Here is a 16534-nt window from a genome sequence, read left to right on the forward strand (position 1 = left end):
AGTCACCCGATCTTCGTAATATTTGAGAGATTAATACAGAATAGATAGAAGCATCAATTGTCTTCTTTGGATTGTTTATACCATTAATAAGTTTCAAGATATTCGGTCTCAAACTTTAAAAATCGTTTTTCTCGAAATGTGCTAAATGGCGCTTGTCATAAGATAGCACAACAGCGACGACATATCAACTCAAGTTCGAAGCTGTCGATTCATTGTACGTATGTGTAAATCGCACTGAATATGTAATAGACATTCCCACCATTATGTTAAACATACCCAGCCATGGAATCGTAGTTTGGATAAATGAGAAAGGCACAATTGCACCACCAGGTGGATTAAAACGTTTTTTTTTTTCATTATTTTCATTCGAAATTCAAAAACACTGAAGCATCATTCTGCTTTGCTGCTCCAAGAAAATTCTTTTAAAATCAATCTTTTTTTTTGGTTGGGCCTTTTCAAAAAAAAAAATTCGCTGTGTAAAAACAACTGAAGAACGGCAAACGTTCAAATATTTTCTGTCTCAGGAAGGCACCAGTGATTGAGCGGTAACCGTCACCTTTTCTCACCCCAGTGGATCTGGGTTCAATCCCAACTTAGTCCATTGAGATTTTTTTTGAGTTGAAAATATGTGGTCACGTTTTCATTAGGAAGTGGTGGCAAAGCCGTTGGTTCCGATCCGTATCTAGAGTCCAGATGGTGGAGTCACCTCTCCGACAGAAATAAAGGCAAATAAACATGAATAAAATAATGAATAAACTTTTGAAAAAATCTTTGCATTCGCAAAAACGATGATATTTATGGACAAACCTAATCCTAAATTGGCGACATGGTTAGGTAATTGACCCACGTGACGATGATGAGACTAACCGCCAATACCGGGAGCATCGGCCTTACGAAGGGTGGAATGGAAAACTGGTTCGTCCTTCCTTCAACGAACACGAGTGAGATGTGTAGTCAAGCAGGACAAATTATTGGCTAAAGTTCAATGTTTCGCCGTGTCATTGTTGTGCCCGAAAGCATAGCGAAAACGTATTCGGTTACGTAAATTTTAATTGAGTAAAAGCACGCCTAGGATGAAGGATCCATTGACACGGACACGGAAGGGATACGGTCTGATTAATTCCACGAAGGGTGTAGCGACACCGGAATGATTGATTGATTGTCCATAAGTTATAATGGCGATGTGCAAGTAGTTGGACTCTTGGAACGGATCCTTATTGTAAACGTTTTGAGAAAGAAATTAGTTTCGGTTGCCAATTTATCATAGTATTCCTTAACACAAGCAGGTTTAATGGAGACGCATGTTATGTAATTAAAAATTAAGTACGGCAATGAGAACTAAAGACAATGTCACGCTCACATCGAATAGGAAACAACATTTGCTTTCTAATCCAACAATTATTTATTCACCACAACATGTTTCGTCATTGTGCCACATATCTATTTTACTTTCAGAGCTGGTTGAAGATTCAAACTTCAATTATACTCGGAACCAGAAGCCCACCAACTAAAGAGTAAAAGAACAGCGACCGCACTAACCAATATCCCACTCGGCTGAATAAGCACCGAACCACCACCCACCGATTACGAAAGCTAAAAATGTCTTTGAAAAGATTGGCCGTAATCGCTGCTGTTAGCACGCACAATAGCTTCAGCAATCAGACGGTTTCCTACTACAACGCCTACACTAACCAGACGACGACGACTAACAGCATTCGTGGTAGCTCCGGTCACAACCATCAAGGATTGCAAAGCATGCGACCGGGGGCGAATCTGCACGGCAATGTCAACATTATGCTCGGCGGGTGAGTACCTCTCAGTAGATGCATCACGCGTCAAATTTAATTTATACAATCGTTTCGGACGCATCTCTCTGTCACGTACACTCGTTCGGTCTGGACAATTGTTCAACTTTGAATGTTTCAATTTATTTTAGAGGAACCCCTCATACACACATGCTGATAAGAATTTTCGCTAATTATTCCCTCAACAATATGCGCACGTAATCTAGCCCCAATAAGGTAAACCGTAAATTCAACTCCCGTCTCCGTCTTGATAGTGCTTGCCGATCTTTATCTTCCTCGGTACCTACACGCCATATCTCGAACGCTGGCTGTACCGAGTTCAACGCAAGACCGACAGCTGCCGCCGCCGTGATTGCCACTCTTCACCGGTGGCACCACAGGCGGACGATTTAAAAAAGCCGCCTCGGAATTCTGCGCTTTTCGTCTAGTTCGTTCGCGTTGTGTTGTGTTGCCCCGTGTCGTGGGTAAAACTTTTCAGTTTGTTGATAATTTCGCCGTGGTAACTAAATTACAAAATTTGTAGCTAGTTCAGATCACAATCGCATCGCGTAAACTTTTGCCCATTGTCAACCTGTGAAGTGTTCAGGCAGCCTCGTGTCACTGTCATTGTTGTTGTCGTTGTTGTTTTTGTGGCAGTTGGCTGAAGTACGTTGCTGCCAGTAGACAGTAAAAAAGTACTTTTTCAGAAAAAAAAAGATAGGTAGCTCCGGCTTGGTAGGACTATTTGGTATGCAAATATGTTTAATACTGAAAATTAAAAGCGGAATAAATTAAATTTGTTCTTCGGTGCTTTGTTTTGTTGTGACTCTAAGGGCTTCCGAGAGCGCTCGACTTTAACTATATGTCTAAACATATGATACGTTCCACGGCGGGTCTTTCCGGCGACGATGTCCACTGTTTCATGATAACTCCCCAACAAAAGGATTATATAAATTAGCGAAATTGTTTAATCCCATTAGTGGCGGCGAACTGTAGTATCGCGTGCAGAATATGGAGCAAATCCATTCGTTTATTAAACGTTGCGACAGTAGAGGGAACGTTTCTTGTGGGCGGTTTTATGTTAAGGTTGGTCCAAATCCCTGAGACAGACGTTGGAATGAAATTAGCGTCGTCTGATGCTCCAAGTACCAGTCTAAATGACACTTGGTTTTATTGATGTTTCATAGTAGGGTAAAGAGCCTATTTTCAGCATACTAAGCAGGGTTCCTCACTAATTCATTAATTTCTCGGCCTACAATCATTCAAATGCGAAAAAATTGACATCAACAGCTTTGCTTCGTTGTTAAGAACCAATATAATAACACAAATGCGCTGAAAACAGTGAAATTCTCGTGTTTAGGCGCAACAAAAACTCGAATCGAGAGCCCCTATTGTTACGCTACCATTTGACTGAATGCGTTGAACAAAGATGGCAGACACTGCTCTAACCAACTGCTTCAAATGGGTAGGGTGATAATAGAAACATGGCAAAAATGGGCTCATCACCCTACGTAGATTTATCAAAGCAAAATTTTATATCTTTGTATCGACAGTTGTAAGATTGTGCCTGAAAACAATTTGAGTAGCGTTGCGTAGGTACGGTTTGCAGACTGATGACTCTCATTTCCAGCCAAACTACTTGAGGAGCATTGTTTGGGAATAACAATTGATCCACTCCAAGCGAGAATTTGCCTGAGAACCACCGTTGCGGACCACGACCATCTTTACCGTAACTTGGGATAAGAGAAAGGAAGTGTTGATGTGGTACTTACTTAATGGAAGGCCCCGACTCAATGACACTCCCGTAAGTACCACGGATTGGATTGTGGATGGATCGTGGATAGTCAGGATTCGCCTCAAGCAAGCGATGCGACTGAGAATATATTTTCATTTTTTTTCGAGAGTTGTCCTACTGAAGCTATAGAGCTAGGTTCTCGGAAGGGCTACCCGCCAGAACCAAACACTACAATTGCAGACGAGGCGCCCAATAAAACACTGCTTTAGGCCAATTGTAGCGGGCCGTGATTCTGAATGTGATATTCATTGTACGATTCAGGTATGTGCGGGCGTAGGGACTCGCGATCGCGTGTATCATCGCGAAGGGATCAAGCATTTGTACGTTAAGGTTGGACAGAGAATGCGCAAAATTCGCAAACGAAAAAAGCAGTTTTTTCCACACCGTATGTCAGATCTTCATAAAAATCAATCAGCGTATGTAGAATGTTGTTAGAGTACTGCTGATTGATTTTTATGAAGATCTGATATACGGTGTGGAAAAAAACTGCTTTTTTCGTTTGCGAATTTTACCCTTTCTCTGTCCAACCTTAACGTGTTCGATCGCGTGTGCGTTTGTGTGTCGTGTGTGCTAACGTAACTTGTAACTTCGCGTGTAGAAATTCTATATTAGGACTGTTCGCCTTTGACACATTCGCGTGTGTTCTAGAATGACCGCGCGCGGACCGTGAATCTGATACTTAATTTTTCGTGTACGGTTCAGATTCTAGCAGAAAGCGGGTTATTCCATATCACTAGAGTTCGCAGTCATGTCGTCATGGGACGTGTTGTCTAGTGGATATGAGCTTTATTTTTTGATTGGTATAGCTGAATGTATGGACCTAAGTTGTTAGAGGGTAAAGATTTCCGGACGTGACTGATTCAAGATCGCGCGCGTTTGCGGGTTCGCGTTTGTAACTTCGTAAGTACTAAAACGTTCACATTGTTACCGGATTGTTATAAAGTTTGTCCGACTGCGAACATAGGTGTGCGTAGATGATGGCGAAGAGCTTAAGCCTTCGTATGTTGACGTGTTTGTCGCGTGTGTTCACGTGATTGTGAATTCGCGTGTATGAATTCGATTGTGTAACCCTGTGAACATTCACGTTTTCGCGTGTTCTTGGATGGCCACGCGGACCGTCATTCTGATATTTAGTTTTCGGTGTACGGTTCACTTTCTGACAGGGAGTGAGTTACTCCATTTCACTAGAGTTCCCGGTCATGTCGCCATGGAACGTGTTGTCCAGTGGATATGAGAGCTTTTCTTTTAATTGATTAAATTGAAGGCATGGACCTAGACTTTTGTAATCGAGGATAGAGACTTCCGGACGTGACCGATACATGATCGCGCGAGTGCAGGGGACTGTAGGTCCATGCTTAAGACCACATATGAATGTTTATAACTGCCGCGACGTTCATATTTTCACCGGGATGTTATCATGTCTGCGAGAGCGCGGGTGTAGGTTGCGTGAATGATCGCGAAGGGTTCAAGCATTTGTATGTTTGTTTGTCGCGTGTACGTGACTTTGTGTGTATAAATTCGATTTTTATGTCATGGAACGTGTAGTTTAGTGGATATGAGCATCATCTTTTTGATTAGTCCACCTGAAGGCTGAACTTACGCTACTAGGGGCGAGAATAGGGGTTTCCGGACCAAACCGATGATCGCGCAAACACGGACATTTGGAGCTTCACTCTTGAGACCGCGTTTGTGAATTTACTTATAAACCGTTCACTTAGTCATCGGGGTGTTATCCGGTTTGCGAGATCGTGGGTGTGGTTGTGCGTGGGCGATCGCGAAGGGCTCGAGCGTTTGTATGTTGACGTTTTTGTTGCGTGTGCTAGTGTGTATGTAACTTCGCGTGGACAGATTATTTTTTTAAGTGTGTGGCCATTCGCGTGTTCGCGTTTTCTTCAATGATCGCGCGTGTATGTCTTGTCTAGTTTTTATTTCTATTGGTCCAACTGAAGGCATGAGTTTGGGCTGCTAGGATCAAGGGCAGAGACTTCTAGACTAGACGTGACCGATTCATGATTGCGCGAGCGGTGGATTGATGCTTGTGGCCGCGTTAGTAAATTTTTAGGTGCAAACGTTCACTTAATTACCGGGGTGTTTGAATGTTGGCTAGATCGCGGGCGTTCGCATTTGTGACCAGGTTTGTGTTATCGCGAAGGTCACTTTTGTACGTTTGTACGTTTGTAATGAGAGCTTGTGACTGTATGTGAGAGAATAAGCAATTTGTGTTAGTGAGTGTTAGCATGGATCTTATTTAAAATATAACAATAAAAGAAGGGTACCTCCAGAGGGAATGGGGCCCTAAACCCACATTGTATATTATTTGACCATGGCAGTGGATAATAAAGGTCATCAAGTACTAAAATTGATCACAATGTAGCTTAACTAAAAAGAAAATAATCGTATCTCAAGTTTCTGTGATATAATCACTGTAATACTGCTTTGGTGGAAAAGCCTCCGGACCACATCAAGGTACAGTATCATGCCTTTCTATGGTAATGCCCCTTAATACTTTCTATTCCATTGCCCGAATTATCTCCCCAACAATTAAACAAGATGTTTTACTCGCCTTTCATGTTTTACTAGAATGGCTAGATAAAAAAAGTAATTTCGATGTCACATTGTCTACTGTTAGACCCTACTCCGTGATACTTATGGATACGTTGGTGAGTCGGTAGCCTTTCATTAAGCAAGTGCCATTTTAAAATTCCTCATTTTACCTAGAATTTACTTATATCTATTTTTAGCTAATATCAGGACATAATAAAACCAGTAACAATTATAATTATATGCTACCTTACTTTCTAAGGAGAAAATTAGGTTAAAACTATTTATGCACCTAACTATAGTAAATCAAGACACTTACGTTTCGACTTCGTCGCCTCAGCATTAGGCACTTGACTTAGGCACAACATTGACGCTTATACAAAATTAGAAGTAGCGTTTGTGTTCATAGCAAAACCACTTCTAACTCGCGATGTCCCACAAGAGAAGAAGTTGCTGAAAGGTACTGAAATCGAGCCTGATTTTTAGCTAGCAAGCCAATGCTAGCGATTTAATGCAGCTACCAGTGAGAAGAGACTTTTATTCGCAATATTGCAAAATTTAGGCGAATTAGGCACTACGATTAGATCCTAGAAGAACAAAAGTTTTCAAGAAGCCTAAAAATACCAAAATGGACAAACTATTTTAATGAACATAATAATCGATATTAGTAATAATAACCGGCACAACATGAATATTGGTAAAATGAATAACCTGAACTTAATGAATATATTGAACAAAATGAATAAAATTATAAAATGAATAATATCGACAAAATGAGCAAAACTTAATAAAATGAATCTGACCGAAAAATGTATTTAATGAAATGAGTGAAATAAATACATTCAATAAAAATAAAAAACATGAATACCATGAGTAATAATAACATGAGTAGTACAAATAAAATGATTAAAAAGAACAAAATAAATAAAATGACTAAAACGAATAAAATGAGTAAACATAACTCAACGGATATATTGAACCAAATGATTACAACAAAGAAGATGAATAATAACAATAAAATGAGTCAGTCGAATAGAGCAAATAAAATGAAAAATATCAAGAGAAAACAAAAATAAATAATCCGAACAAAATTGAATTTAAAAAATATATATTGAACCAGTCTTCCCATGAACATGGACAAGTTTGTACCCGTGTACAAAATTTCGTGCACGCGTTCAACCTCAAACATGCTTTGCCTTTGTGTACAGGTTCGCATCGAACACCGAACCCAAGCGAACGATGGGCAAACTTAGGTTTAAACACCATGTGCGTAAACCGTGTGCGTACATAAGAACGGCACACACAAAACAGAATGAGTCAATGCTAGTGATGATGGATGAGAGAAAGAGAAAACTAGTATAAAGAACCTGTGTGTACGAACACCGCGTACGTACATGAGGTTCGGTTGTGCAGATGAAGATGTGCTCGTGTTTTGGTACGCATTAGCGCGTTCGAGTTTGCACACGAAATGATGGTGTAGGATGAGCACAGAACTAGAGCGGACATGGTGTTCGATGTTCATTTTGGAAGACTGCATTGAACAAAATAACGGAAATGAAGGGATCATTTCCCGTCAGATTCACAACCAAAAGTTAATTCCTTCCAATTATTTTCTTGCATTCTTTAGTGAAAAATAATTGACACGTTTTTTTATTGGACTGAACTTTTAACTTTTTTCAAGTTATGAGATTTTGAACTTTTGAATATCATAAAATAGAAAATTTTTCATTATAATAACTATTAAATGTTTAATTATTAGGTTTGATTTTTTTTTTCGAACTCAATTTAAGTTAGTTTGTGTGCCCTTAATACGCAAATTGGTTTAATTCAATTTTCCCTTTTGGGAAAAAATATTGTATAGTGCCAGGCGTTTGGCTCCTCGTCAGCAAACTAGAGCTTCTGTTTTTGCTTCCCGGGACATAACCCAGGATAAGTCAGTTGCTTAGACGTTTGTGAACTGTTTGAAATTTTTTTGTATCCAACTAGTGCGAACTTGGGTAGTATCCAAGTTTAGAAACATTGTCTAACTAGACACCCGGTTGGTGCTAGTTACTGACGAGATGAATTCGAAACACAAAAAAATCAAACTTAATTGAAGTAAAGTTATGTGCCCTTAATGCGCAAATTAGGTTAATCCAATTTTCCCTTTTAGGAATTAATATTAAATAATATATTTTGAGATTTGGCATGAGCTGACCTGAAAAAAATTCGAAATATTTTTTGTTGTTATTTAAATTATGTATTCTATAAATATTTGAAAAAAAATAATGCTTTTTTTACTTTTTTTCGAGAGTTGTCCTACTGGAGCCGTAGAGCTGGGTTCTCCGAAGGGCTCCCCGTCAGAATCACTACAATTGCAGACGAGACGGGAAATGACACCCACTAAAACACTTGCTTTAGGCCAATTGGAGCGGGCCGTGATTCTGATCGTGATATTGAGTGTACGACCCAGAAGTGCAGGCGTGGAGACTTTATTTGTACGTACCTGAGAACGTGATAAGCAGATTATATATGCTATAGCATTCATTAAATCATCGGAGTGTTTTTCGGTATCATGGATGTGTATTATCGCGAAGGGCTCGGGCGTTTATAAGTTAACGTGTTCGATCGCGTGGACATGTGTATGTCGAGTGTGCTAACGTGTATGTAAACTCGCGCGGACCGCGAATCTGATACTCAATTACAGTAAAGACCCGTTTTTATCAGTTTGGTGAATTTTATACTGATAAAACTGACATATATTTTTCTTTCTTTTTAATAAACTGATGCTCTTAAAATATTTTCTTTTAGTCCCTAGATATAGCCTCATAACCATTTCTGATTACTTAGTTTAAATTTTCCTTACGGGGGCCTGACAGTGCGAAATGTAAAGAACAAAATATTTTTTTCATATTTCGAATCTCTAAGATAAGAAAAATATGCTCAAGAAAGGATTTACTCCAAATCAATTTGGTTCGTCTGCTAGAGCCCATCAAACTACAAACTATCAATTTTCATATAAGGCTGATAAAACCGGGTCAAAAAGCTGATAAAATAGGGGTAGACGAAATCGGGGGCTGATAAAATTGGATGCTGATAAAATCGGGTCTTCACCGTATCAGTATACGGTTCGGATGCTAGAAGAGAGTAAGTTTTCCCATATCACTAGAGTTATCGGTTATGTCGCCATGGGACGCATTGTTTGGTGGATATGAGCGTTATTTTCTTCTGCTAGGTCCTACCGAAGGCAGGGATCTAGGTTGCTAAGGCCGAGAGTAGGAGCTTCCGAACGTAAACGACTTATGATCGCGCGAACACGGGCGTTTGTTGGTTCACTCCTAAGACCGCGTTTGTAATTTTATAACTGCTAAAACGTTCGCTTAGTCACCGGTGTTTAATCCTTTTGTATGTTAATGTACTTGTGGCTTGCGCTAGCGTGCATGTAACTTCGCGTGCATAAATTCGATTTTATAACCGTGTGGCAGTTCGAATATTCACGTGAATTCTTGAATTGATGACCGTGAAACTGATGCCTAATTTTTAGTGTTTGATACAGATGCTAGAAGAGAGTAAATTTCCCCATATCACAAGAGTTCCGGGTCAAGTCGCCACGGAACATACTGTCTAGTGAATATGAGCGTCCTTTATTTATTGGTCCAACTGGACGCATGTACCTAGGACGCTAAGTTCATAGGAAAAGTTTTCCGGACGTGACCGATGCATAATCGCGCGAACATGAGCGTTTGTATGTTCCCGAATGAGACCGCATTTATAAGTTAATTCGTGCTAAAACATTCACTTAATCACCTTGCTGTTTTCATGTTTGCGAGACTGCGGGCTTTGTAGAGCGTGGATAATCGCAAAAATCTTAAGCGTTTGTATGTTAACGTGCTGAATACTAGAACATACCACCAAAGTTCCCGATCACCTCGTCATGGAACGTGTTGTTTGGTGGATATGAGCGACATTTCTTCGATTGGTCCAACTGAAGGCATGGACCTATGCAACTTGGGCAAGGATAACGAACTTTCGGACGTGACCGATTTATGATCACCCGCACACATGTGTTTGTAGGTCCGCGCTTGAGACCACGATCATAAGTTTTGAAGCTTATAAGTGTTAAAACGTTCACTCAATCACCGAGATGTTTTCATGTTTGCGAGATCGCGGACGCAGTGGTGCGAGCGTTATCATTTGCATATTCGAGTATGTTGGATTCATGATCGCGCGAACCGTGGGTTAATGTTCGAGACCGCCTTTTTCAATTTATAGATGCCAAAACGTTCACTTAATCACCAGATCATGGCCGTAGGTATGTGTGGATGATTGCAATTGCATGCTCGCGTTTGTTACCACGTTTGTGTTATCGCGAAGGCCACGAGCGTTTGTACGTTTGGAACGAAAGAGACTGTGAGTATATGAGAGAATATGCAATTAATGGTGTTAGTGAGTGTTAGTATGAATCCAATTTAAGATATAGTAATAGTGGGCAACGAATCCTTAAAAGGATTACCCCCTATTCTATGATATACGTTAGTCCTAAATCCATTCGCTGACCCAGCTGTCACAAAAACTCAGACGAACACATATACAAATAGACATACGACTAGCACATAACAATTGCACACTAGTACTTAAAATACAATTATTACTAAACGACCACTAATAGGTTTCAACATGTATAATTCTTCAATTAGTCTGTGCAGGATGACGAAACCGACCGATAAATCGACCCACAATGACCCCCACTGCGAACCGTGTCCGCCAACACTGCCACTAAACTGAGGAACAATGTTTGCAAGAACGGTCCACAGCAAAAGTCAATTCACGTCGACCCGCCAGTCGACCACGCCAGCGTACACAGGCTAATGGTTGATCGTTAGATTGGGCTGGTGCAAAATATGAAAAAACACAAAACATGAAAAAGGCCCAGAAAACCCTCTGGTATTTCTCGATACACTACTATCGAGGCGTAATGCAATAACCATCTTAAACCAACAGTTTGTCAGAGGTTCTGTGTGCTTGATAATGTTTGAAATACCGTGAAACCTATCAACCTAGAGGAGGGAAGAAGGGCTCTGAATATAAATCTGAACAAATTTTCCCTAAGGTACTATTTGGATTTGGATGTCCTACTAGCAAATTGCACAAAACGCCATATAATAAGAACATAGCTAGAATTTGATGTGATTTCACTCCACACACTCAATTGCCTCACGGTCGAATGTACCTACATGTGGTGCCATTAGTCAAACAATTACTCATCAGGCGTCAAAAGAAGCAGATACATATAGCGGCGGCAATGGACTAGTCCCTAAATGCTGCCTAACAGGATCCACCCAATCGGTTATGATTTATTCTAGTTTCTCGCGAGCAGCTGAAAACAGTGACAATCTTCCCGGTGCTGACAACAACGATGACAACGAAGACTACATACAACACACGAAAGGATACGTGTTTTCCCGGAACGGAAAAGAATGGCGTTGGTAATCGTAAACACTATGAGCCTTGATTTCGCGTTGCGACGTAAAAGAAATTATCACATCTCTTGCAAAACCGGGAAGACACACCCGGCATCGCGTGACTCATTTCTTTATTTTTCTGGTTTAGATGGAGTTTAGTTTTAAGTGATGGCGCCAACCAGCACGAAGCAACGGGTTCGATTCAAGTGAAACTTCATCTTGGTCTTGTTTTTTTAGATGAATAATATAAGTAGGAACTTGAAACCACAAACACTAGCGAAAGGCTCAAGCCAACTCCAATTTGTAAAGTGGTAGACCTGTTACGTAGATAGCGCAGCATTTATCACTCGAAAGACACTGGGTTGACACATTTGTGACAACATACTACAAAGCGGATGTATGTACGACGGCGATCATATCCGCCAAACAAGACTCGACACCCGTTCCTTAGCTTGTCCTTCTAGGTAGGTGTGGAAAAACTCGCTATTTCCGCCCTGATTCCGATACTGTGATAACTGCAAATGTAGGCTGAGTTTGGAGGAAAGCTGTGGTACGGATTGGGAGAGCGGTACATTTGTGGTTATTAAAGATCATTCTTGCTAACTACTGTGCGGCAATAATTCTTTGTGTTCTATATATGCTTGTGGGTGTAGAAAGGTAGAAGGGATTCGCCTTACCACCGTTCCGTTAAACATTTCTGCCACGAGTATTTTTTTGGTAGTCGAGATATTTCTTGCTGGTAGGGGTCATAATTCCAACGCCTCATTCGTGATACAGTAAAATAATAGGAACTATGTTCCTTGTAATAAAATATTATAATTAACTCGCAGGTATGTCACGTTAATGACCTTGAGGTATCTAGTGATTGATCTATTTTCAAGGATACATTTTAATCAACACGAATCACGAGACCATAAACTCGGTTGACATCCACAGCGAAAGAGATCTCATATTACGTTGTTGAAATATGGTGGAATATTTTTTAACTGCACACGAACTGGAAAACAATAATCAGTGGCACGTTTTTGCCTCATCAAAAACCAAGCAGGGCGCTCCTCATTTTGCTCCATCACGGGGAGTAGTTTTTGTTTGAATACTGTGACATTTCGCCAGCACTAGCGCTTGGCATTCCCATTTTTTAAATTGTTTTAGTTTTGGTCTGTCGGTGACATTCATTCTGATTACGTTTCTTTACGAAAGGCACGCGTTTCGAAAGAGGATTGTAACATGCACACGAGAAACTTTCATATCAATTTATATAGTGCATTCATTAGCTTCTCTGTATCAATTATGCTTTTAAGATGATTATGATGGCGTCTGAGATATGATGAACCTATACCGTTCACGGTGTCTAATCGCATGGATTCTATTTCTCCCCACGTTTTGTTTGATACTAAGAAATTCGCTGGCGAGAAGACCGCACCGTTATGACGTCAGAAAGCGTTGATAATGCCATTAGAACCATTACAAAAATTACCTTTGTTCTAGGAAGAGTAGAAAAAAAACAAAGCGACCTAATAATAGCTCAAACCAAACAGTGACTTTCTCGAGATAATACGAACTTCAAATTATTCATAAGGACTTTTGTTCCCATTCTTTTTTTTCACAGGGCCATGCTGTCAGTGGTAATCACCGTTGTTTGTTTCGTTTGCTACTGCTGCCATCGGAATATCAAGAAACGATCGAACTCTATTTACCGACAACAATGGCTGGAAAATGAAGCCAATATGGAAATTTACAGCGTCGAACAGGTAAGAGCGTGGGAATATTTATTCCGATGGTCTATTTCGAACCATGTAAGTTTTCTGGGTGCTTTGTTCGAGGAGTGGGGGCTAAACTACTGCCACGTGCACTAATAATTGGTGTAAATAATACATCAAAGTTATAGTATTTGACTTTACGCCACTGACACCTAATAGAAAATTTTATTCTCGCGTACGGAAATCACCGAGACCCATATACGGTTGACCTACTTATGAAAGTTCTGTACAGTCGCGGCTTTTCCCACCACCAGAACTTTATGAAAGCAACCGCATTAGAAGAAAAAGCGACCTATCCTCCATGTTCGGTAGATGGACATTTGAACCATAGCCACACCATTGCCACCACCCGTCTCGGGAATTGGCAAGTGCCATCAATTATTTAAAAGTCTGACGTGGTGGCTCAATACCCAAGTAATCTATGGTCGGACAGATTTTCCGAACCAGGCTTCAACGGTTCGACAACGGTGGGGTTGTTCGAAACTCGAGTCTTTCTACTGTATGTTATATTGGCCCACAGGACACCCCCGACGATACAAGCTAAACCAAGGAATGGGATGCGACTGTAGGAATGACATTTATTTCCTATTTGATGAAATGAAAATCGGTACAAGGTACGACTATTGACTCAAATTAGGAACAGTAAGTACTACAAGACACTGCCATGTTCAATTTTTATTTTTCTAATAACAATCAGCTTCCAGGGAATGTTAAACAACGGTGCCATATTGGTAAACATTGCCTCCGTTTATTGACGTGATTGTGACGATGTTATATCGGAAGCTTAACTGCTTTGAAAGCATAATTCCTAATTAGCAGACCAAATGGAAAATGAATTGAAGAACAAGCTTTAAAAATCGTCAACTAAAACAACCGATTCGTAAAAATAAATGTTTTGTCTGATTCATTGAAATTGTAATATAATATTATGTAAAGCGTTATGTGTCAGACAGGGTACCCAGGTACCTTTTCAGATTTGATTTTCATGGAATTGCAATGTTCTTTGAAATCGATACTTAGTGGCATCCTAGAATACCACCAAGCATAGTTTTGGAGGGATATTGAATTGAAGATACAGTAAGCGGGGATCGGATGAAGGATCTCTGCCTTATTTGCTTCTTAACCCATTCATGCCCATGTTGTTTGTGGACAACAATGTTTTTAAACAGCTTTAACTTTTGATGGAGGCAAGATTTTCTCACAAAAATAAGTAAGACTAATCAATGTGACTATTGCCTTTCATTTCAGTAATAACAGTTACAAGTTAGAGCAGTAATAACAGCTCTAGAAGGGAAGTTATTGCAATTAGTCTGATTGGATTCCTATAAATCAGTGCTGCCAAAGATAGTTTTCGTTGATTTTTTCATATATCGTCGTTAAGATGCAATATTATTTAAAACTGATAAAACTTATCAATTTGGACTGTCTTTGGCTACGTTTTCCATGCAATTGGACTATTGTAAATATTCTTGGAGAATTATATTGAGCAATGGAAGGTAAAAATTGACCAGCTTTTAGCACTGCAAGGGAAGCGCCTATCTTTATGAAAATAGATTTTTCGTGTTTCCCGATCTCACCGTTTTCAAGGAAAAAGCGTTTTGAGACCCTACATGCACTAGTAAAAAGTTGGGCATGAGAGGGTTAATAGTAGGGTGAGTCAAAAACACGAAAACCGAAACATCAAAGGTGCTCAAGCTCAAGATCCACGTCCAAAACTGCTAAAGCATCTTGTAGCTGACAGAGTACCCGGCTCACAGTGGAGCAGAAAGCTACTTTCGACGAACGTTCTGTTCTGCTAGGGCTTTGAATATGTATTTTGTCGGTTTACAGTATTCGATAAAGTATCTCGGATAAAATTTAGCCATGCACTCATGTTTTTTACGCGGTTTTTTACGAGGTTTTTTTACGCGGATTTTCCAATTAACGCGGTTTTTGCAAAAATATGCTAAGTCCTTTTGAATGCAAAAGACAGACTTTTTTCTGAAAAAAAATTCTAAGTCCTTTTAGATGCAAGGAACTTAGAAGAATTTTGGCAGTTTTTATTTTGCGCGGATTTCGCCATTAACACGGTTTTAGCAAAAAAAAAGTCCTTTTGAAGATTTTCTGGGAAGATGAAAGAGACGGGTCTGGAAGACTCCTTATGGCCCACACCTTAACAATATGGGTATTTTCGGAATGGTCCTGAAGAGTAGGTACCAGAAATTGATTTTTGACGCCATTTTGAAATCTAAGATGGCGATTTCCGGTTTCGCGAAATTCGCTATCATCCAATCAGTTTGGGTATTTATAAAAGTTGAAGTTGTAATGCAAATAGTTTAAATTAAATAGTTAAATTTACTTGAATTTAAGCAATGTGTTTAATTTGAATCAATTCAAACCCCCAACTCACACCACATACGTCTCTTTCTTTTCATACTTCCATTCTCACCGCACTGTTCTGGATGAACACATAAAAATATTTTGCATTCGCTGGTTTATGATTAGATCTTATATTCGAGGATGTTTTGGATGATTACCCAGATTTTTCATGCGGGAATTTCGGTGAACCGGAAGTCGCCATCTAGAATTTCAAAATGACGCCAAACATCGACGTTTGTCTCCTACTCGTCAAAACTATTCAGAAAATACTCCTACTGATTGAGTTGTAGAGAATCTCGCTAAGCCGGATGTCGCCATCTTGGATTTCAAAATGGCGTCAAAAATCAATTTTTCATGGAAAACGTTGCGATGAAGGTGCAGATTTATTTATTTATTTATTTCTGGCACTTACTCGTCAAGAACATTCCGAAAATACCCATATTGCTTGGGTTATAGCGAATTTTAGTAAACCGGAAGTCGCCATCTTGGATTTCAAAATGCTATCAAACATAAATTTCTGGCACCTACTCGTAAAGACCATTTCGAAAGTATCTATATCGCATGGGTTATAGCGAATTTTGCTAAACCGGAAGTCGCCATCTTGGATTTAAAAATAGCATCAAGCATAAATTTCTGGTGCCTACTCTTCAAGACCATTCCGAAAATACCCATATTGAAAGGGTACAACGATTTTCGCTAACCCGGAAGTCGCCATCTTCAATTTCAAAATGGCATCAAAAATCAATTTCTAGCACCTACTCTTCGAGACCATTCCGAAAATATCCATATTGATTGGGTTGCAGCGAATTTCGCTAAACCGGAAGTCGGAATCTTTGATTTTAAAAATGGCGCCAA

General features: G+C 39.8%; 2 protein-coding genes across 4 annotated transcripts in view; one reads left to right on the plus strand and one right to left on the minus strand.

Moving 5' to 3' along the window:
* The window catches only part of LOC131693686 (probable beta-hexosaminidase fdl), a 151341-nt gene that overhangs the window by 62201 nt on the left and 72606 nt on the right, over nt 1–16534 (minus strand). The window lies entirely within an intron of this gene.
* LOC131693689 (uncharacterized) overlaps nt 1–16534 on the plus strand; it is a 47822-nt gene that overhangs the window by 15143 nt on the left and 16145 nt on the right. Inside the window, exons 2-3 of the mRNA XM_058981733.1 lie at nt 1456–1805; nt 13171–13312. Of these exons, the coding sequence (XP_058837716.1) occupies nt 1600–1805; nt 13171–13312 (348 nt within the window). The 5' untranslated portion in view covers nt 1456–1599. The remainder of the gene's footprint in view (nt 1–1455; nt 1806–13170; nt 13313–16534) is intronic.

This window comes from Topomyia yanbarensis, chromosome 3, assembly GCF_030247195.1.
Source record: "Topomyia yanbarensis strain Yona2022 chromosome 3, ASM3024719v1, whole genome shotgun sequence".
Lineage (NCBI taxonomy): Eukaryota > Metazoa > Arthropoda > Insecta > Diptera > Culicidae > Topomyia > Topomyia yanbarensis.